This window comes from Lycium barbarum, chromosome 12 (genome assembly GCF_019175385.1).
Source record: "Lycium barbarum isolate Lr01 chromosome 12, ASM1917538v2, whole genome shotgun sequence".
NCBI classification, from domain to species: Eukaryota; Viridiplantae; Streptophyta; class Magnoliopsida; order Solanales; family Solanaceae; genus Lycium; species Lycium barbarum.
Window position 1 is genome coordinate 104,229,903 of NC_083348.1, and position 22,623 is coordinate 104,252,525.

The window sequence follows — 22,623 nt, forward strand, 5'->3', positions numbered from 1 at the left end:
CCAAAACGGGTATATCGTGGGCTGATCCACGATATACCCCAATTTTTTTTTTTTTAAATTATCAGAAAACGAAAACGAAAAAAAAATAAAAAATTACAAGTATAACGTGGACTGATCCACGTTATACAAAATAAATTGTATAACGTGGATCAGTCCACGTTATACAAGTTTTAATTGTATAACGTGGACTGATCCACGTTATACAATTTATTTTGTATAACGTGGATCAGTCCACGTTATACAATTTATTTTGTATATTTGGACTGATCCTTTTGCCCTAATTTATTTACCTTCGTTCCCATCCCCCTAAAATCTTCCGCCGCTTCTTCATTCCCTTCGTTGTCTTCTTCATTCCCTTGCTAAAATCTTCAATTCTCCTCCATTAATTACAGAAGCTCTATTTTCTTCTACTTTTCCTTCTCCTCTATTTTTTTTAAACCCTGCAAAACAATCTAATTTTTGAAGTAGCATCTCCAGCGTATTCATCTATTATTGCTATTTAAATTGAGGTATTTTTTCTAACTCATATAATATTGTATATTTATAATAGATATAGATCTGTTTTTCTTATATATCTTAATTGTTATTTTTTATTTGTGTTATTTAATACGTTTCTGTTATTTTGTGTTATTTTAATTTGAACTTAAAATATGATTGTTAGAAGCATTATTATATAAAAGGTTCTATTTGTTTAGTAGCACTTTTGAAGAAATTTGTTGTTATGTTACTGTTATTTTTGTGAATTCTTATATAAAAGATCTGAATAACTAAATAATATATTTTGTTAGGAATTGTTATGTTGCTGTTATTTTTGTTAGTGTTGTGGATGTTTGTAAAACGTGGACTGATCCACGTTATACAAAATATAGTGTATAACGTGGATCAATCCACATTTTACAAGTTGAAACATTGTGGAACTGGATATTGCCAATAATAGACCGATGATGACATTTTCGGTACAGGAAAAAAGAATTGTGAAATGTGTCAAAGAATCGAATTTTTTCCTCTCTTTTTGTGAATGTTGCTTTGTTTGATGTATTTATGCATTACCATAGTAATTTATGACCGCAGAACCTGTAATTTCTTCAATATATTTTGTTATGGATTTTTATACAATATATTTTGTTATGGATTGTTATACAATATATTTTTTTAATAGTGAGTTACTCCAAATAACTTGATCTGGATTTCCTATTTTTTTTTTTGTATAAGGTATGGAGTTTCCACGGGTATGCGTACATCCGGGGCCAGAAGTGTACGATGTGTTAACACTCCAGGAGAAGCATCGTTCAGAGGCTGTGTGGGATGGTTCCTTGAGAGGACCGACTGGATGCCTGTTTCCTCGCCGCGCGGATACTGAATTTTGGAAGCATGTGAGGCGTCATCCTTTTCATCCTCGCATCCTTGACTACATTGGCCTGTGTGGATTTAGGGGAGTAATAGAGGTAGGATGTGTATCATATGATTGGGCAGTCATCACTGCACTTATAGAGAGATGGCGTCCTGAGACGCACACCTTTCATCTGCGTACAGGTGAGGCGACCATCACATTACAAGATATCGAGGTCATGTTTGGCTTGGTTGTTGATGGTTATCCCTTGAATAATCTTAATGCTAGATATATCGATATTGGTGGGTGGCAACAATTGATCCATGAGCTTACTGGTTGGGCACCCGGTCTGGATTGTTTTAATGGTGTTAGTAGGTTAGAAGTACATAAATTAATTGAATATATTAGAGGCTTAGATGATATTACAGATCAGACCCCAGAAATTGATGTGCAACAGCGGGTTAGGTTGTACTTGCTATGGCTTTGTGGCGGCACGATATTTCCGGATAAGTCCGGTGACTTACTGAATTTAGATTATTTGCTTGACATGCGTGACCTTAGAGCAATGAATGAACAAGCTTGGGGAGCGGCTGCATTGTCATATTTGTATACTTGTTTATGCCGTGCTTCGTTGAGGAAAGCGAAGGATGTGTGTGGATTCATTTCCTTATTGCAGGTACGTGACCTTTAAAATTATATAATTTTATTTGGTTGTCCTATTTAATAGTTATAAGGTTTTTATGTATTTATTTTTATTTTTTAATATAGGTTTGGGCTTGGGAGCGCATTATACCGATGCAGCCACCATGCAGGGCTCTTCCGCCACACACGGCTCTTGCACGAAGGTGGACTCATCGTAAATCCCACGAAAATGAGGCACGCGATGTTTTACCCATATGTAGGGATGTATTGGACAACCTAATAGATGGCCAGGTATTTTATCATAATTATGGTTGTTAATGGCGTTTTGATAGAATAGTTATGCTTATGTGTAATTTATGTTCTTTCTATCGTAGTTTGTGTGGCAGCCTTATTCAGAGGCCATCATCAACAGACTCCCTGAGTGGTGTCTGCGTGGCCGAGATATTTGGATGGCGAAAGTTCCCCTTATTTGTGGGATCTATCGAGAGTGGCACATGGTAAACCGCGTTCTCAGACAGTTTGGTAGGAAGCAACATATTCCGGGTCCATGTGCAGAGATTGATCCTTTTCATTACAAACGTGACAAGCGGTATGCTATAAAAGTGGAGGATCAAGAATATTTTACAGAAACAGACTTTTTGTGGGGAAATCGTCGAGATAGTTTAATTCAGGCCGAGTATGAAACTCAAGATCCACAGTCACTATCAGAGTATTTTTGTTGGTATCGACGTCACTCGCGCACTTTCATAGGAAATCCTGCGCATAAAGTGGATAGAGGATACCAACACATGGAAGGCAGGCATGAGGCACTGGTACGTACATTACATTCCATTAGATGTTTGATGTCTTTATATGTGTCTTAGACCACTATCAAATATCGATTTTTTTTTAGGCTTTAGGACATCAAGAATCATACAGGTTGGCTCAGCAGACTATCCAAGATCCAACCAAGTCTAATGAAGTGAAGGAAATAGCAGAGATGTTTAGCCACATTAATACAGAGTCCATGGCTGCTGCCTCTCTGGGGACGATGTTGAGTTTCGCTCCATATTATACACCACCGGCAGAGTATGTTGAGCCGCCTACTATGCAAGTGCCTCGTCATCAACGTCCTAATGTACCAAGACCTGCGGCGCGTGGTAGAGGACGCCAATCAGGTAACAGACGGGGTCGAACTCCCGTGGATCACCAGTTGGTTGATGAGGAAGAGGTTCGTTTTGATCAAGATATGCCCAGCTCAACGATGCATACAGATGATGATGCATATCACCCAATAATAGATTTTATGTCCAGCTCATCGACGTTAGCTCCCGAGGTTCAATCACCAGCAGTAATCAGAAGTGAGGGGCCTTTTCAGGCATTCGCATCGTCTGGGCCTATTAGCCTGGCAGTTATGGCCCAACAGTTTAGTGGTCAGACAAGCAGCTCTTATGGGATGACTGAGGGGCCTTTACCTGCATTCACTGGACAGAGCTCTTCAATTGGGAGGAGACTGAGTTTTACCGATGTGAGTATTCTAACCACTCAAATAGCTTGTATCTTGTTTAAAGTAATGGCTACTTTAATCGTAAAAAATATTATTTATTTTGCATAGTCTCCCATGGAATTTGATGTTGGATCCTCACACATTCTTGTGCCGGATGTACAGACTTTAGAGCCACAGGTTAGCTTTTAATTCAAATTTTTTTGAGACTTGTGGTTGTTATGTGGTGTTTTGTCTTGGTTGCTTTGGTTGTTTGTGTTGGTATATGGTATTGGAGGAACTCCTTGTTACAGGGGAGATGCTGTCCGATTTTACGTAGACAATCAATGTTTTTTATGGCATTTACAGGATACAGGTGTGATACAAGAGGACGATCACCAACGTAGATCAAAACGAGAACGTCGTCAAACTCGGTGTGGCACGGGGGGGAAAAAGGGACACTGTAAAAATTAAATTTTTATTATATAGTGGGTAACTTCAAGTTGGGAAAAATTACTATTTTTATTTGCCAATTTCTGTCTATTTTTGCAAGCGTCATATGTTGGGGTGTGAGTGGATGATCCGTTTTAGAGAAATTTCAAGTGGTATGTGGAAGGCAGGCAAAGCGGATCTCCACCACAGTTGTTTGACGGATGATTACAGAAAGGATCATTCCAATTTGAACAGTCACCTAATTGCTACTACGTTGATACCATATATTATGGTCGATCCATACATCAGTATTAAGTCTGTTCAGCAAAAAATAAAAGGATTGCATTTTTTTACTCCTAGTTATAGAAAAGCACAAAAGGGGCGTAAGAAAGCTATTGAAATGGTATTTGGTGATTTTGAAACCTCTTTCAACACATTGCCCCGATACATGGCTGCCTTAAAATATTTCAATCCGGGGACCGTTGTTGAGTGGGAGCACCAATCAACTACAATGCAAGGTGAACACATCTTCAAGTTTCTGTTCTGGGCTTATAAACCAAGCATCGATGGATTCAAAAGTTGCAGGCCTGTCATCTCAATAGACGGTACTCATCTGTACGGTAAGTATGAGATGAAACTGCTAATTGCTGTTGGAATTGATGCAAACAATAACATTTTTCCACTTGCATATGCTATTGTTGCACGTGAGAGCTTTGAGTCCTGGACGTGGTTCCTTGTGTTGTTGTGGAGACATATTGTTCATGAGAGACAAGGAATTGGACTTATTTCTGACCGTCATCAAGGAATCTTGCAATGTGTCCAAACACATGATTGGTTACAACCACCATCCACACACCATAGGTTTTGCGTTCGGCATTTGAAAAGCAACTTCAATAAAAAGTTCCTCAATACTGACCTTGAGAAGCTAATGTGGTTGGCGGCTACAGAGCACCAGAAGAAGAAGTATAAAATGAGGATGAAACAAATCAAAACAATGTCATCTCTAGCGTATTTGTGGTTAAAAGCTCTTCCGGAGGAAAAATGGACATTGCATAAGGACAACGGTCATAGGTGGGGGGCTATGACAACGAATGTCTCCGAATCTTATAACGGTTTATTGAAGAAAGCTCGTGGATTGCCAGTTACTGCCATGGTCTGTTATACGTTTAAAAATCTTGTTGATCGGTTTGTTGAGAGAAGCACCCTTGCTGATTTGTTGATTGCGGATAAAAAATTTTGGCCGCGCGCTGTTGAAAAGAAGTTTGATGAATACTGGGAGAGGTCCCTAAAGCATACTGACATGCAACAATACAATGCAACTGAAGGGGTCTTTGAGATTCTAACATTTGCACACGAAGGTAAGGGCGGAAATATACATAAAGTCTCTGCCGAAGGGAAAAAATGTTCGTGTGGAAAGTGGAGAAACTATCATATGCCATGTTCACATGCAATTAAATTTTGTGATATTCGCGGAATTCAACCAAAGACCTATGTTAGCAAGTACTACAGTTGCATGTTTTATAAGCAAACGTACAGTGAAAAATTTTCACCGTTGGGTGATGAGGCATATTGGCCACCTTCTCCCTTCAGTTTAATTGCAAACACTGAATACGAGCGAACTTCAGGAGCGCGGAGTACAACTAGAAGGAGGAATGAAATGGATATAGCTCCTGCTCGCATGGCTAGAAAATGTAGTACGTGCAAGCAAACAGGTCATAACAAGAATCGCTGTCCCGATAGAAATCAGTAGTTGTTGTTGCTTGTTGGTTTTTATGTTTTTTCTTAACTTGCACAATTGTTGTTTCTTTATGTACTCTTTCAAGAATATATAACATGTCTTGTGCAGTTTAATAGTTAGTATGTAATTTAACATTTACCATTTAGTTAATGTGTGACGTTTATTTAACTTATATTTAATTTTTTATTTCTGTTCGCATATATAACACATTTAATTATTTGCATGTGTTAAAATATTTATTTGAGTTAATCATGCTTTAAAAATTTAAAAAATCAATAAATTTTTTTTATTGATAACATAACCGAATATGATTTAAATCTAGACAACGTTATTTGGTAAACGGAAAAAAAAATATTTACAAGTATAACGTGGACGGATCCACGTTATACAATATAAATTGTATAACGTGGATCAGTCCACGTTATACAATATAAATTGTATAACGTGGATCAGTCCACGTTATACAAGTTTTAATTGTATAACGTGGACTGATCCACGTTATACAATTTATATTGTATAACGTGGATCCGTCCACGTTATACTTGTAAATATTTTTTTTTTCTTTTCCGTTTTCTGATAATTTAAAAAAAAAAAAAAATTGGGGTATATCGCGGATCAGCCCACGATATACCCGTTTTGGTATAATAAATTTTTAACGTTCCCTTTTGGTAAAAACCGTGTATTTTTATACCCTTTAAGCTACGGGCTCTGAAAATGGGGCATGGAATTTACGACAATTCCAGTGGGAAAGAAGAAGTTTCACCAACTTGGATACTGCTCGAAGGGTCTTTGTCTATGTCACATCTCTTACATTCCCTTTCTAAGCTCTGCTTTCATTTTTGTAGCAACTTTTTTTCATCCCCACGAAGATAGTTGCTCCAAAAACAACCAAATCTCAATTACTTTCAATTAATTTAATTTGTAGTAACTTCTTTTAAGGCCAATTCTTCAGCTAACTTTCAGATATTCCATTTGTTTACTCCTCATTCCACTCTTGAAACTAGAAAAAAAAAATGTCATAGAAGGGTAAAGGAAAAAAGGCGGTGGGTGAAATTTTGCCTCAAGTGGTTAAATATGCAATTATGCGATGAATTTTTCACCACGCTCCATAGAAAATATGGGCTATCCACTGAATTCTCAGGCGGTTAAAGTGAGCAGGAGTTTTACCCCTGTATTTCTTTTTTGGGAAATCTTTTTTCTACCTTGTCCGTTCTAGATACCTCTATCTACCCTCTGGAATCACAAGAATATAAGTATAATGTATTGAATGGCTAATATACGTAATAAACTTATCAAATATGCCTTCAGGTTCATTTCATGATATGTTATTTAACTGGACATGAAGATTACAATTAGAATATTAATTTGACTTATATAAAGATATTAGTGACGATGGAAGAGACCAGTAAAATAATTGTTGAAAAGAACGCAAAGATTGCGTCAAACCTAAATTGTGAATATATTAGTATTTTTTTAAAAGTTGCTGAAGTGGTATAAAACGAAATAGTTTAACTTATATCCATTGTTTATTTAAGGATTTTAATCGTCCACTTGCGGGGGTTTTCACTACCTTCCACTAACACTGATATCGGGTAAACCACTAAAACTTGGACAAATGGAAAGAAAACATTTAATGTTTCTGTTTCGCTTGATTTCGAACTTAGGATCTCATGGTTCTCAATCCGCTTTCTAGATCACTAGATATAGTAAGGTTGTTCAAACGGGATGGGATGGGACGAGAAGGGGGACGGACTTATCGGGATAGGGGGACCGGGACGGAAGTGCGACGGGAATGGGGGACTAAACAGTACTAGTCCCATCAAGTAATCCTTTTTAAAGTATGAGATTTGTAATCTTGAAAAAAAGACAAGTTATTTACTATGCCAGCGAAATGAGGTAATTGTGTTAAAAAAAGTCCTTAGAGTAATTATATACTCCTATAAAACTTGAGTAAAAATAAAATGGTGTCAATTGTGAGTGTATTCCTAGTTGGCAGAAGTACTCTATATAATAGATGGAGACGAGGGAGCACTATTTTTTAGAACCTTTAAAGAGTCAAAGACGCTCCCAAAATCACACCATACCAAATTCCCTAAACTGATCCTCCGTTCACTCATTTCAATTTCTTTATACATACTATTCTGTCATACATAAAAAAAACATATATGTGTGTGTATGACTACATTTCTACAAAGTTTTTATTTTTGTATACATATATATTTTAAGTCATTGTTGATCATCAAGAAAAAGGCATGGATGGATACCCAGCATCTCCAGTAGTTGTTGCACGTAATAAAAGTACCCCTTCAAGAACCGCCACAATAACCGCCGTGAAGAACCACCGCCACGTGGCAGCAGTTGACGATGACGACGACGGTGACCCCATAGAGTGCACCGGAAAATCCTGCAAGTCATGTACAGGTGGAGTGGTAGCAGATTGCGTGGCATTATGTTGTTGTCCTTGTGCTGTAATAGACATTTTAGCACTTACATTTCTCAAGATTCCGTATATGATGGGAAGAAAATATTTGGTTAAAGGTAAAAAGAAATTAAGTAGTAAAAAAAAGTTGGAAAAACAGAAAAAGAAGATGAAGAAGAAGGAAGAAATGGAGAAAAGTTACAGTTACCGTGACTGTGTGACGTATGAACTGGACAGTACAGATGGAAGAATTTCAACAAGATCAGTTAAAGTTGAAGATGAAGAAAAAGAAAAAGAAAGGACAAAATTGGGAATTGAATTAATTGGAGAAGAAGTGCTAAAAGACAACAATGTAATCAGTGCTAGTTTTGATGCAGAAGAATTTTGGCTAGAGTTGTATGAACAAGTTGGTCATTTGGGCTTTGGCAGAGTTTCTTTCACTGGAATCCCTTCCCAAGGTAGTCAAAATTTTAATTGTGGGTAACTTTTTTTGAAAAAATGTTCAAGCATCCGGTGTTTGAAATTTGTGCATTAAAAAGTTGGTAATAGTGCTTTATATTGAATATTGAATAGAACTTCATTTCCCGAGCTCGAACTTGAAATTTTACTGTATTTTTTATGTCAACAGTATTGTTTTGCTTCAGCTTTTTCCCAAGAGATGCATTTGAAAGAGTACTATATAAGGGAGAATCCTGAATAGTGAGAAAAAAAAAATCACTTCATTAGATTAGAATATTTTGGGTTTAAAACTGTAAAAAACCAACTATTTGTTTCTTGTGATAGTGAATTGTACAGTTTATTGCTAGTACTAGTTATGTTTTTTTTTCTTTATCACAGTGCTGATTTTGTTACCTTGTTCTTGAATATATAGAGGATCGGTAAAGTCCAAATAAAGGGGGGCTGCATTTGAGTAAGAAATGAATCCAAGCTATCTTTAGCCTTCATTTAATAAACTTATCATTATATTAGAAAAGATTGGCTATAAATTAAAGCTATCTACTTAAATCATACTATGTATTTTGCCTTTTTATAGTTAAGAGAACCTGTTTTTGTTTTCAAATGAAGTAAAGCCTTCTCTTTCTTATGGTTTAACACCCTCTCTTTTTTACTCCATCAATGTTTTTGTCACTTTTCCTCCTACCTTTTTTTTTCTTTTCAGAAAGCACTTCATATTTGCTTAATGATTCCCCAGTTTCATTTCAAATGCTTATTACCATCAACTTAATTAACAAATTTGATATGAATTGATTAGGCGAAGGGTGGGGGATGGAATAGTTGCACAGCATGATTATGTTTTTGGGCACAATACATTAAGAGATATTTTTAAGTGTGTGTGTATATATATATATATATATATAATAAAAAGCAAATTTCGTTTGTTGGTGAAGAATGAAGAACATTAAAATGTGGTAAACATATATTAAGGGAAGAAAGGGCCTGTGGACCTCCTTTTCCACATATATTAAGAGTATGTTTGGGTTAGTTAAAAGTGATTATAAGCTGGAAAGTCCTAAGTTATAAATGCTTATAAGCACTTTCGTATTCGACAAACGCGTAAATCAGCCGAAAAGTATTTATGTTTCAGTTTGACCAGCTTCTAAACTTAGTCAAACACCCGCTAATCACTCGGTATTTAATAAGCAACCACAAATATTTCATGACTGAAAATTCCAGCCTAGCAAGACCTTGTCAAAGATAAATAAGGAGTAATAACTTCAATAAAATAGAAAGGCACGAAACATTACATATATGTCGTTACCCAATATTGCAGAATAGACAATGCTCTAATATGCAGAAAACTATTCTAAATACACTTCACTTGAGATAACATTCAGAGATTGAAATAAAAAATGTCCGTCGAACTTTAGCAAATTAATATTATTTCTGCAGAGTTCGCAATCAATACAACTAAAAATTGTGAATCTACTGGCTACGAATTGCTCCAACCACATCAATCAATATAATAACAAATTAATGAGTCATAATAGGATTGGGGACGTGTGGTCCTCTTATATAATTAGTGCTAAAGTTGTTTTTTTCAGCAAGGAGGGACAAGAGAATACCAGCAACCAAGGAATTTAAGTTTTTTTTTTCTTTTTTTTTTTCCCCTTTTCCAGATCATTGTTCTTTTCTTTGTGTTTTCATGTTTATTAAATTCTTCTTGAGATAGTTATATCTTCGTTTTGACAAATTTAATGACTACAGCAAGAAGAAGAAGAAGAACTCCCCCTTGTAGTCCAACGATATTTACTTCTGTCATAGAGGGGACAATCCAATAATTAAGTGTGGTATAATTCGAAATAGTAAATGTCATCTTGCTCCCTTGTAAACAATTGTGGAAAAAAAAATCATTTGAAAAATAATGTAGCTAATTTGAAATGGAAATAATATAAGTATATTGCAACAGCTATTTTAGTTCTGGAACAAAAGGTTCAATAAGGAATATAATAACATTGGAAATAACAGAATTCTTCAAACATGTTTGTAACTTAATAGAATTCAGTAAGACAAGTGCTCCACTATGCAATCTATGTCCATTAATTGCTGCAAATGCACCCCTGTACAATTCACTTTCTTTAACCAAATCCTCTCAGATATAAAAAAAATGACTTGTGTTCATTTCCAAGTATGTCATACAAGTCGAGACTTTTGGTCTAAAGATGGTTTGTTTAGTGGAAACTCGGGTGATATCCAATCAAAAGCTACAACCTGAAGTGCTATAAATTATAATGGTATTACGAGTAAGTACTCCCTCGATTTCATAATAAGTGGTGTGTTTTTACTGAGAGTGGCAAATGAGTCATTTGAGCTAAAATTGGACTGGTCAAGATATGCTGAACTTATAGATGAGCCAAAGCTTAACCCTGTCCAAAGCTTTTTTGAGCTAAGATGAGATGGATCAAGATGAACTAAATGAAAGGTCATAACCCAACCCACCCAACTTAATTTACCTTTTTAACAGTTTAAGAAATTAAAAATATCTGTATTCTTTAAAAATATTCTCTCACTCATGCTTTTCTAAATAAGCACCGTTTTGAAAATAAATTCTAAATACTTTTTGAATATAAAAAAAAACTCAAACATATGCTTTTACTCAAAATAATAAAGATATTTAGTGTAAATATTTTCTCATAAGTTATTTTAGTACATAAAGTATATTCAAAATTATCCTGAAAAGTAAATCAAAAGAAAATTATATGTCAATTAACGTAATGAATAATGATTTTGTCAAATTCCTCTCTTTTACGCCTTTCCCTTATTTATATAATTTTATGGTTGTCTTGTACATAACTAGGAGTCGCAAACGTGTATTGGATATAGGTGGTCGAAAATAGGTTGAACTAAAACGGAAAGCATAGACCCCTCAGAAAAAAAAATTAAACACTTAAAAATAAAAAATTGCTAGTAAAAACTTTAAACTAAGGAAACAATTTAAAATAAAAAAAACAAACATTTTACAAAATAAAAATAATTACAAAAAATTAATTTAGATAATCATGTTTTGACAATTATTGGGTCAATTTTGGCTCATTTGATGGGCCAGTTTTGGCTGATGATTAGTGATAGGTCAACTTAGGCTTAGCCCAAATCAGTCCATGTTCAATCACTTAGCCCAAACTCATTAAAGCTTAGGCGGGTTGGGCGGGTCAAATAATTTTGCGCTAGTTTTGCCACCCCTAGTTTTTACTAACTTATCCCTGATCAAACGCTTAGAAAAAAAAAAAGCTACTTAATGATTCCTTATTTTTTATATAAATAAGGATAACTTTGAAAGAATAAGATCAATATCTTCTTGAAATTTTAAAACACCACTTATTTTGAAATAAAATAAAAAATTTAAAACACTACTTATTTAAAAATGGAGGCAGTATCATTTTTGTGGGCTTTCATAGCCTTATAACTCCAGTCACTCTTTGGCAATAATTATTAGTAGGGGTGTCAATGATTTTCAAAAAACCGATTTAACCGACCGAATCGTACTGTACCGAATTAATTTTTAGGTTTATTTTAATTAAACCAACGGTTTTTATATAAATTTATAACCGTATCGAATAATTAGGTAGGTTTTAAAAATAAACCGAAAAAATACCAAACCGAACCGAATAAGTTTATATATCTACAATATATTTTATTATTTAAATTTAAATATAATAAAATATTAAAAATTTTGCCTTAGTTTTGGGATGATGAAAATTATTACAACCCGACAACATAATTAACACCTAAAGTTCCAACTCTGAAACCTATTATATTACTCCTATTGAAATTAAATTAATTCTAACATCTCAAATAGAAACTTGTAAGCTACAAGATATTCCAACGATCTTAGATGGAAAGATACAAAGTATTCAATATCTTTCCTCTCGAATGATTTTAAATCCTCTTATTGGATACTCAATTTTAGTAGTCTCAGCTTTTAAGTCTCATCTTGATTGATTTTTCCGCCTCGTGCAATCTTTTTTTTTTTTTTTTTGCTCAACATTATTTTACACTACCGTAAAATAGTGGAAACAATCTCTATTTTTATCATCTTTCATGTTTTCTTGGTTCATCACTTTTTAATCAGTAAAAATATCTAGAGAGTTTTTGTCAAAATCCTATAGAAGTATGTATAATATTGTGTCTTAACTTTTACTAGTGACTATAACATGATTTTTTTTTTAAAAAAAAAAAAGAAGAAAAAAGGAAACTTAACTGAATCGTACCGATACCAAAGAGAAATGGACATGATAGGACGATTACATGATGGGACGGTTTCAAAAACTTTAATTTTAATTCTACAAAATGAAATAACCAAAAAATTGTTGTAGTATAAATTTTATAAAATAACCGTCTGAACTGTACCATTGAAAACCCTAATTATGAGCTAGTCCGGTATCAAACTTGATGTATTCATAACTGCTTTTAGGAACACAACAGGTTTCCGCGAGATCTGTGCTTTGATAATCTGGTTAGTAGAACTTCGATATTGTTCTTGGCTTAGCACAGATGCAACTTTTCAGAGACACTCATTGGCATCCCAGACAATACATTTCCGAGGTAATTGAATGTCCACGCTGTCGTTGATTTAAAGACAAATTCTGCAGTCAACTATTTCCAAACAGTTGATGCAGTCACGTGATAATACAAAGTTTATAATGCCCTTGCATCTATAAACAAGCCAATTTCCGGTATAAATTGCCTCTCTGAACGTGCAAATAGTAGACTCAGCAAATGACACAGAAACAAGTGTGTATCCTTGCAATCAACGAGCAATGCAGGCGACTATCTCCAAGTGCAGATCAAGATCTTTTGGCAAATATATACCTTGACTAGAATGTTCATAAATGGAGAAGGTTAGAGCATTTGTACTTCTATTTTAGCTTTGGTTTTTCTTGGGGGAAAGAAAAGGGGGGGCCGGGGTAACCCAAAAGCAGCAGCAGCTCATAACTACACCATATTAATCAAAGTAAATGCAACTGTAGTAGTAATTAGAGCAAATCAATTGTAGCTAACATCCTATGCTCCTAATTAACATAAGCTGGACAATATACTAACTATCAACAAAAGGAGAACACGTTCAGCTAAACCAACCAGCTTCGCATCCTAGTATGCAAGGATCCCCCCTATGGGTTAGTTGATGTGGGCACAGTACTTACCTTCTCCAGCAAGCCTTTTATCTCACTCTCCAACTCCAATTTCTCCTCAATCGTAATCTTACCCTTACATTTTTCCAAGAGTGTGGCCATCCCCTTCAGCTTCTGCTTGATTAGTTTTACCTCTGACTTCTTCCCCTTACTTGCTATCAGCGAGGAAAGTGGAATCTCGGAGTTTGGGGAGGGATTCCTGAGAGTAAAGATGACATCCGCAGCACCAAAAGGATTTTGCCTCACTGATTGTTTGAAGGCCTCTTCAGCATCTGGACCATGCATGTAGACAATTTGAACAGCGTTTGAATCATATAACATTTTTGTTTCCTTTTTATTCAGTTCCCCAAACTTGTTATATATTTGGATAATTTCATCCTCTGATGGCAAAGAAACACCAGTTGAAAATGTCACAGTCAAAATCGCAGATGAAGTTTCTCTACCTACTTCCTCATCTTCTGTTCCCTGACAAGAAGCCCCAGATGCTTTATTAGTCTTCCGCTTCTTTGCATGTGAAGGAACAGACTCTGGTGATTTAGTATCATCCAGAGATTTTCTCTTGTTTCCAGTTTTTTTGTGATATTGCTTGTAGTTTGATCCATCTAAATACACTGAGTTCCTGAAAGAGGAAACAAAACCTTTGGCCTTCTCAACAGATCCATTCCTCAATGAAAGAGGGTTGAGAGCAGTAGACTGAACCTCAGACAGTACCTCATTCACCGATGAATCGATATTCATGGTGTCAGAAGTCCTAGAGCTTCGCTTTCCCATCCGAGAACTCTTGTCAACATCATCAAACCGTTCAGCCGTTTTCTCCTTGACAGCCTCATTGCCATGGTTTGCATCAGGAGAAGACAAAAGATCCCGAGCAGCCTTTGTCATCCGCTCACCCATCCTGGTAATATCAGAAACTTTCTGAGAATCTACTTCCAGTTCTCTCTTGAAGCTTGATTTTCCTGCATTCCACTTCGGGCTCGTATAAGGAGGTGACAAATACTTGCTCTTCTTTCTTTCCCTTGATAAAGGGCTCGCATTCATGTCCCGCTGATTGCCAAGTTCATCATGCTCAGGAATTGAAACTCTAAGTTCCTTTTTTTTTGCCAAGTCAGTGTCACCAGACTTCTTGCTGGCCCTCTTACCATTTTTTTCATCAACACTGTTAGCTTTCTCACTAGACTTCTTCCTTTTCTTGTCAGATGTTTCTGCAGATGAAGGTGTAGAATCTTCTGCAGTTTTCTTCTTACCTTTGGGCTTGGCGTTCTCTCCCATAAGTTCAGCCACACTTTTTTGCTTCCTTTTGTGATAAATCTTGTCAGAAGCAGTCTTTGGAGACTTTGCAGAGCCAGAATTTGGAGTTTCTTCTTCTGATGGACCCTTAATAGGAACCTCAATTGGTATGCTGAAGTCATTTGCATCAACATCTTGATCCTTCTTGTCCTCGAGGCCTTCAACAGGCACGGGTTCACAATATAAAGCCAAAGGGCGTCCACATTTAGCACGATAAAAAGCAGATAGCCAACCTTTCAAGACAGCAAGCTCAAGTACATTGGAATTAGAATTGTTTTGTGTAAGATGTTTTAGACCTTTAAGTATCCCAGCAGGTTCATACTGAGAAAGTAAGAGTCTGACAGCTGAGACTCCTTCAGGCACTGGAACACCCTTTCTAATTCCACCATTCTCTGCCAATGGCCAACTAAGTCCAGCACGACTATCTTCCGAGATGCACATATCAAACTCCATAAGTACACTAATTTCATCCACGGCCTTTTGAACAGCTTTTAAGAAGCTCTTGGAAGTGCTTTGCTTCGACATTTGTTCAAAGTTGTTCACAAAAGATACCAACTGAGATGGAGGGCGCCAAGAATACGAGAAATCTCCAAAGTATGCAACTAGCAATGACCCCGTTCGATAATACTTCATAGCTTTTTCTGCAGCACAGGAAGAATCATACACACGCCCTGGCCACCACGGATGACTCGTAACCTTTCCCCACACAAAATCACCAACTTTATAAACATTCGTATCATCCCTATCGTTATTATCCTCTGCAGTATCCCCATCAACAGCATCAATCATCTCATCTTCCCTATCATTATTATCCTCTGCAGTATCCCCATCAACAGGATCAACCATCTCATCTTCCCTATCGTTATTATCCTCTGCAGTATCCCCATCAACAGCATCAACCATCTCATCTTCCTTATTATCAGCTGCATTCTCCTCTCCGTTCACTCCCTTAACATTTTCAAGTGAACTATGAACATCCACCAAAAGAGAAATCCCATCACCATCGACCTCCTTAATCCCTTTCGCGGTAACCCCACTGGCAACAACTAATAGCTCGGTAGGAGCACCGTTATCCACATTTCCGTTAACAACCGGTTCGTGGTCAACTTGAGAAACCCGAGGCGCCTCACCAGGCAACCCGGGTCCAGGGCCAATACCAGCATCAGCCATTAGGGTTTCAGCTGACAACTCAGCTAGGGTTGTGGTCTTCTCTGTGTTTTCATCACTCGACATATCCAAAAAAGGTAACAAAACTTAAATTCACTTCAGTTTTATGGCGATTCAAATCTGCAAACGAGAAGAAAAAATTAAATAGCCCAGCTGAGAAAAATTCCCAAAACCAAAAAACAAGAATCACAGACACAGAGATAAAACACCATAAAGAAACGTAAAAAGATTAAAGATTCAAAATTTCCATAAACCTAGGGTTCGGGATTCCATTTTCTAGTCCTTAAAAGGCATATACACGAAAACGATAACAGGGAAACGAATAAAAAGAGATGACTTTGATATTCAAGAAAAAAAAACTACACAGAAAAAAGAAGGAAAACAAGAAAAGAGAAATGGAAAAAACCTGATTTTCAACTTTTAAGATATCGCCGTGACTGTCCGTTTTTTGAGAGAGAGAGAGAGAGAGAGTAAATGAGCCTTGTAGAAACAACAGAGAGTATACAGGGGGTGTGTCTATTTTTCTATTTTGGCTTGCGTTTGGACAAAAATTATATATTTGTACAGGTTGCTAATTTTGCGTTTCAATCATCAAATGAGAGAGCTGGACGGTTGAGATGTAATATGCCTTAGAAAATTTCCAGGACAATTTCATTAACTCTCTGTCATTTCAAGATGCAAGATAGAGTTGGATTACTGTAATAGAGAAGTGGACGGACGGTTGAGATGTAATGTGATAAATGAAAGGCTGCATAAAAATTCCCAGGATGAAGGCGGTGGCTAAGTACTAGTTACAGTGAAAATTTTAAGGTATTTCCTTGAAATTTGAATCCTCCGCCCATTTTACCGCTCTGGTTTTTCTCTTTCCCTGTTTTTAATTTTAATATTTTTCATTAAAAAATCATTTATTTTCCACACTTGAATCCGAACTTATCCATCTCATTACAATATTTGATGATAGTCTTTGTTTCATTTCTTCCTAGTAAGAGCCCGTCTGGCTTAGATCATAAGTTGCTGAAAATAGTTTTTTTGAATGTTTAGCTGACCAGCTTATAAGCCATTTTATGTTTAAAATAAGTCATTTTATTAGCTGCTTTTGTTAAGATAAGCCAAACGAGCCTTAAATACTATCTTGTTGCTGAATCCTCAACCTTCTGGAAAAGTTCTGTTCGAAGAGTTTTAATCGCTAATTTTTTGGACCTAATTAAACCAAATATTTTATATAAATAAATATAATATAACTTAAATATATTAGAAAAATACACTAACCAATCTTAAAATATAACCAACTTTTAGATACAAGAGATTTCAACATCCAACATTTAAATCCTATATGCATAATAAAAATTGCGTGTAAATAATAATTTCTATTATATTTTTAATTGTATAAAGGGTCAAGCGTTTAGTCCTAAAAATATAGGTAAGCATATTCACAAATGAGTAAATTATCAAATGGCAAATGATATTTTCAACTCGTGAATTCAAAACAAGAAATACAATGAATTATTTATGCCGATGATTTAAACAAAATTCAAGTTACGTTTGATTAAAAAGTGAATATACACTTCTTTTGAAATGTGCATCTATCAAAACTTTTAAGTGGAAAACGAGCTTGTATTTACTTGATTAGATATATGAATTTCTAGTATAATATTTTTTGCATTTATATGTAAGCTGACTTTATTTCTAAACTTTCATAATATTTACTACAATAAATTGAAATTTCTTATTGTCAATTTCAATTTACCTCTTTATTGTTTCACTTTAAATTATTTAAATTCACATACCAATGGATACATTTCCTTTATTTCAAAACCAAGTCCTTAAGCATCTCATATGATGAAACTATAAAGCAAATATGTGTATGATTTTTGTTACTCCTACAAAAGATGTTTAAGCCACAAGTTGACGGTGACCCCTTATAATTTTGGGCTGATTTTAACTTATAAACACTTTAATTTTCACCAAACGCCTACATAAACTAAGACGTGTTCATAACTAGTTTGATAATCTTATTTGATCTCCCAATGATCTGTTTTATATAAGCACTTCAATTAACTTATGATTCTAGGAGCTGCATCCAATACAAACAGTGAAACAGAAAAAGAAAAATTCAAGCACCTGCTAGCCAAAGGTAATATTGGATGTTATGTTTTTAATAACAAAATGTGTATACTTTCTTCATTGGCATCTAAGTTGGCATTACCAAACGACCCCTTCCGATTTCCAGTCGTACACATTGAAAATAGTCCCCATTTTTTCTATTTTAGTTTTTGTTCCCCAAATTCATTTGAGTGTAAACTTATTTTGGAAATTTCTACACTCTGTCATACATAGTGAATTTGAACTGCCATTGTAGCAATCCTGCAGGCTGCAATAACAAGAATAATCAAGATAAGTAATATCTAAATTACTCCAATTAAGGTAGACGATAACCAAATATCATGAATACAAGGAAAGCACAGAAGATGCACAACACATTTGAAGCGTTGATCAACTATAGTAAATGATAAATTCTACTACCAGATCCATAAAGGCATGAACAACAAAAACATGAGATTACTGGTAAGTCACATGTTTCGTGAACCATATCCTAACCCTAAAGCATCTCGTCACACTTTCTTTTTGTAACTAGCCAACACGTGCGACAATTCCACCGACTATCTGCATAGGTAACTCCGCCCACCATGGCTTAGACTTTTGTAACGAGTCAACACGTGCGACAATTCCACCGACTATCAGCATAGCTAACTCCGCCCATAACGAGCCAACACGTGTGACAATTCCACCGACTACCAGCATAGCTAACTCCGCCCATAACGGCTTAGGCTTTTGTAACAAGCCAACACGTGCGACAATTCCACCGACTAACAGTATAGGTAACTCCGCACATCATGGCTTACACGTTTGTAACGATCCAACACGTGCAATAATTCCACTGACTATCAGCATAGATAACTCCGCCCACAACGGCTTATGCTTTTGTAACGTGTGCCAACACGTGCGACAATTCCACTGACTAACGAACTAGGTAACTCCGTCCACAACGGCTTAGGCTTTTGTAACAAGCCAACACGTGCAACAATTCCACCGACTACCAACATAGGTAACTATGCCCATAACGGTTATGCAAATGAGAAAAGAAATCAACTACAATCAAACCTCTCTATAATGACAGCGTTTGTTCAAAAATTTCATAATTGTTATAGTGAGGTGTTGTTATGTATGTATACTGCATTTGATGTTTAGATCTCATTTAGCTGTTATAAATAAAAGTAGACAAAAAATTATTTTTTTGTACTTTTTATGTTATAAATGAAACCAATTACTTGTTAATTTTAAAACCTCAATTGATTTTCATATTTCATTAATTGAAAATTGAAAAGACAAATAAATTACTAAGAAATCCATAACTATGTGAACCATAATGATAAAAAAAAAAAGCAAGTTATTTAGGGGTCGTTTGGTAGCTGGTTTGGAGGTGAGTTATGTAGGTATTAAATTCTGCATAAATAATATCACGTTTGCTAGCTGGTTATGAGGTTAGTTATTCACGTATAAAATCAGCACAGTGTTTTGTTTGCAATTTAGAAACCTACGCAACTAATAAATATACTATCAGTTATGAGGGAATGTATATACTATTATTTTATGCATGACAGAAGGCGGAATAAAATAACTAATACTCCCTCCGTTTCAATTTATGTAAACTCATTTGACTGGGCATGGAGTTTAAGAAAGTAGAGAAGACTTTTAAACTTGTGACGTTAAATGAGTCACATATACTTTGTGTAGCTATATATCATTTGCATAAAGGTAAATTGTTTCCAAATATAAAAAGAGGTCATTCTTTTTGGTATGGACTAATAAGGAAATGAGTTCACATAAATTGAAACAGATGCAGTACTTGGATAAGTAATATATGTATTATTAATACCTGCATAACTCTAACCAGCTACCGGACGACCCCTTACAGAAGTACCATAGATAAATGAGTAAAGGGTCAAAAACACACCTAAACTATCACGTTTTTTTTGTGTTTCATACCTAAACTATCCGAAGTGAGCAAAACACACCTAAACTATCACTATACAGTTAGCAAAACACACCTGGACGCTGACTAGACTAAATGTTTGACCTCACTCACCTAAAAGCGCGTGAAACAAAATTTTATCGAAAAAATTTGGTCCATTTGGCATAAGTAACAACTATATTTTGCTGACTCATTCTTATTTTTATTTTTAAAATTTTTCAATTAATTCTTTAAAACCCTAAGTTCTCCCCTTTCTTCTTCATCATTTCTCAACCATTTTTCTTCATTTCTTTTCTCCTGTGCAGATTTTTCTCATTTATTTCTTAACTTTTTTTTAAAGAAAATCAGCAACTAATATGGAATCCATGATGAAATTGAAGCTTAACGGGGGAAAGCAAGACACCATCCACAACAGAGATGAGACCAATGTCGGAGAAGAAGAGAATATCCGATGTGAATTTTACAATTTTTTTACAATGACCGGTGATTTCTAATTTTACCCAAACATATTACCCCTTTAACTTTAAACGTTTTATTTATCCACGTGGAACAAACTTCTGCCACAGTGGAATTATTTATCCACGTGGAGTGCCATGTGGCACTATTTTTAAACAAAAAAAGAGAGTGTAGTACACACACCATAGTATATAAGTTCAGGTGTGTTTTGCTAACTATATAGTGATAGTTTAGGTGTGTTTTGCTCACTTTGGATAGTTCAGGTATGAAACACAAAAAAACGTGATAGTTTAGGTATGTTTTTGACCCTCTACATAAATCCATTTAACAGTAGATGAATCTCACTGAATCCGATTATTTTAAAGACCAGTTACCAAAATGAGAACCAATACCTCTTGGAACAAAGTTCAAACATAGAATGAGTCCAATTGGTTATATTACTGATTAACATTACCCTTCAAGTATTTTCTCCCCCTCCTAAATTGCATAAGAAACACTAATCAACTCACCACCCAAATAGGGAATATCTAATTATTGTTGATTGATCTTACATACATGGATTTGTGTGGAGCAATTGTGTTAGATACTAGGTCTGTATGAAAACAAATATAAACACACAATAACAATCTAACTGGAACAATCACAAATGATGCAGAACCATAAGCAAAAACAAGTGAAAAATCTTGATTTTTAGAAAATTGGGTACAACTATATCTAACAACTGAATTCTCTTGCAAAAACACAAAAAACTTACAGTAATTTCCCCAGATAATCACACACAAAGTAGTAAAAATGAACATTAATTACCACAAGTTCGATTAAGCAATAGAGACTTTAGCACCAGCTTCTTCAAGCTGTTTCTTAGCTTCTTCAGCTTCATCCTTAGAAACTCCCTCCTTAAATTTCTTAGGCAAACCCTCAATTAATTCCTTAGCCTCTTTCAAAGCCAAGCTAGTTAAAGCCCTAACAGCCTTAATTGTCGCAATTCTAGCATTACTCGGCACTTCATCAATGACCACGTCAAATTCCGTCTTCTCCTCCACTACAGCCGGAGCATCGGCTGCGCCGCCTCCAGGGGCGGCGACTACGGCGGCCGGAGCAAAGGATGCGGCGGAGACACCGAGTTTGTCTTGAAGGTATTCGACGAGTTTCTGGGCGTCGGCGAGGGTTAAATTGGAGATTTCATCTCCGAGGGTGACTACCTTCTCCGGTGCTTCGACGGCGGAGAGAGGGCGGACGCAGGTGGCGCGGCGGTGGGGGAGGAGCTTCGAAGTGCGGAGTGGGAGTTCTAAGGCTTTCGCGGGGAAAGGAATTGCGGTGGAGCTAGCAGTTGAGGGAACAACGTGAGATGGAGAACGAAGGGTAATGGTGGATAGTGTGGAAGCCATTGTTAGCAGAGTTTTGAAGAGGGTGAGAGAGCAGAGGAGAATTGAGTGAAAATGGGATAAGGGGATGGAATGTTGCGTTGATAAGGTCATTTATAGTGCCTCTCTTCTTGTTCCTTAAGGTCCATTTATTATTGAAAAAAAAAATTTTAGTGTCTCTTTATCTAAGTTTGGTTGGAATAAAAATTCGGGATAACTAATCCCGGAATTATTTATTCCGTGATTATAGTCTTATTTTATCATACCTTGAGGTTAGGATAATTTATCCCGAGATAAGTTGTTTCCCAACCAAACGAGCCCTTAGAGAGAAGACATTTAATCAGGACTTATATAGAGATAATACTGAAATAAACTAATATTTATTTATTTTAGAGTAGAGTGTAAGGTCTGCATATACTCTGCTCTCCCCAGATCCTATTTGCGATATTACACTAAGTATGTCGTTGCAATACTTGTACAATGATAATACTACAATAAACTAATGTTTATTATGTAATATTACTATTTACATTTTCAAAAATATAAATAATTTCTCTATGAAAATGTATATGACCTTCCAACAAACCCCATAAAAATATGAATATTGGAGGTTTTTTCTTTCTTCTTATGGTCTCTCACACACAAACGTTCCGTGGTGTTGTCGTC

At 35.7% G+C, this 22,623-nt stretch overlaps 4 protein-coding genes across 5 annotated transcripts; 2 read left to right on the forward strand and 2 right to left on the reverse strand.

The window, feature by feature from the left end:
- The first annotated feature begins 247 nt into the window (after nt 1–247).
- LOC132623982 (serine/threonine-protein phosphatase 7 long form homolog) lies at nt 248–3,994 on the forward strand. 2 transcript variants are annotated; one of them, XM_060338796.1, is made up of 7 exons: nt 248–509; nt 1,213–2,006; nt 2,099–2,263; nt 2,347–2,784; nt 2,865–3,479; nt 3,567–3,635; nt 3,804–3,994. In XM_060338796.1, the coding sequence occupies exons 2-7, from the start codon at nt 1,215–1,217 to the stop codon at nt 3,906–3,908; spliced, it is 2,184 nt and encodes a 727-aa protein (XP_060194779.1). In that variant the 5' UTR covers nt 248–509; nt 1,213–1,214; the 3' UTR covers nt 3,909–3,994. The 2 variants fall into 2 exon arrangements, with proteins under 2 accessions (XP_060194779.1, XP_060194780.1); XM_060338797.1 differs by lacking the exon at nt 248–509 and having other exon boundaries at nt 1,415–1,533; nt 1,619–2,006.
- Nucleotides 3,995–7,581: 3,587 nt separating this feature from the next.
- Nucleotides 7,582–8,618, forward strand: LOC132622875 (uncharacterized). Its single transcript, XM_060337544.1, has one exon. It carries the CDS (start codon nt 7,857–7,859, stop codon nt 8,505–8,507), a length of 651 nt encoding a protein of 216 aa, XP_060193527.1. The 5' UTR covers nt 7,582–7,856; the 3' UTR covers nt 8,508–8,618.
- A 4,826-nt stretch (nt 8,619–13,444) lies between these two features.
- LOC132621098 (PWWP domain-containing protein 6) lies at nt 13,445–16,838 on the reverse strand. The gene is made up of 2 exons (XM_060335250.1): nt 16,511–16,838; nt 13,445–16,224 (listed from the first exon to the last, which is right to left on the reverse strand). Exon 2 carries the CDS (start codon nt 16,168–16,170, stop codon nt 13,630–13,632), a length of 2,541 nt encoding a protein of 846 aa, XP_060191233.1. The 5' UTR covers nt 16,171–16,224; nt 16,511–16,838; the 3' UTR covers nt 13,445–13,629.
- Nucleotides 16,839–18,212: 1,374 nt separating this feature from the next.
- LOC132622921 (large ribosomal subunit protein bL12c-like) lies at nt 18,213–22,052 on the reverse strand. Its single transcript, XM_060337606.1, has 2 exons — nt 21,401–22,052; nt 18,213–18,475 (listed from the first exon to the last, which is right to left on the reverse strand). The coding sequence occupies exon 1, from the start codon at nt 21,979–21,981 to the stop codon at nt 21,412–21,414; it is 570 nt and encodes a 189-aa protein (XP_060193589.1). The 5' UTR covers nt 21,982–22,052; the 3' UTR covers nt 18,213–18,475; nt 21,401–21,411.
- Between the last annotated feature and the right edge of the window lie 571 nt (nt 22,053–22,623).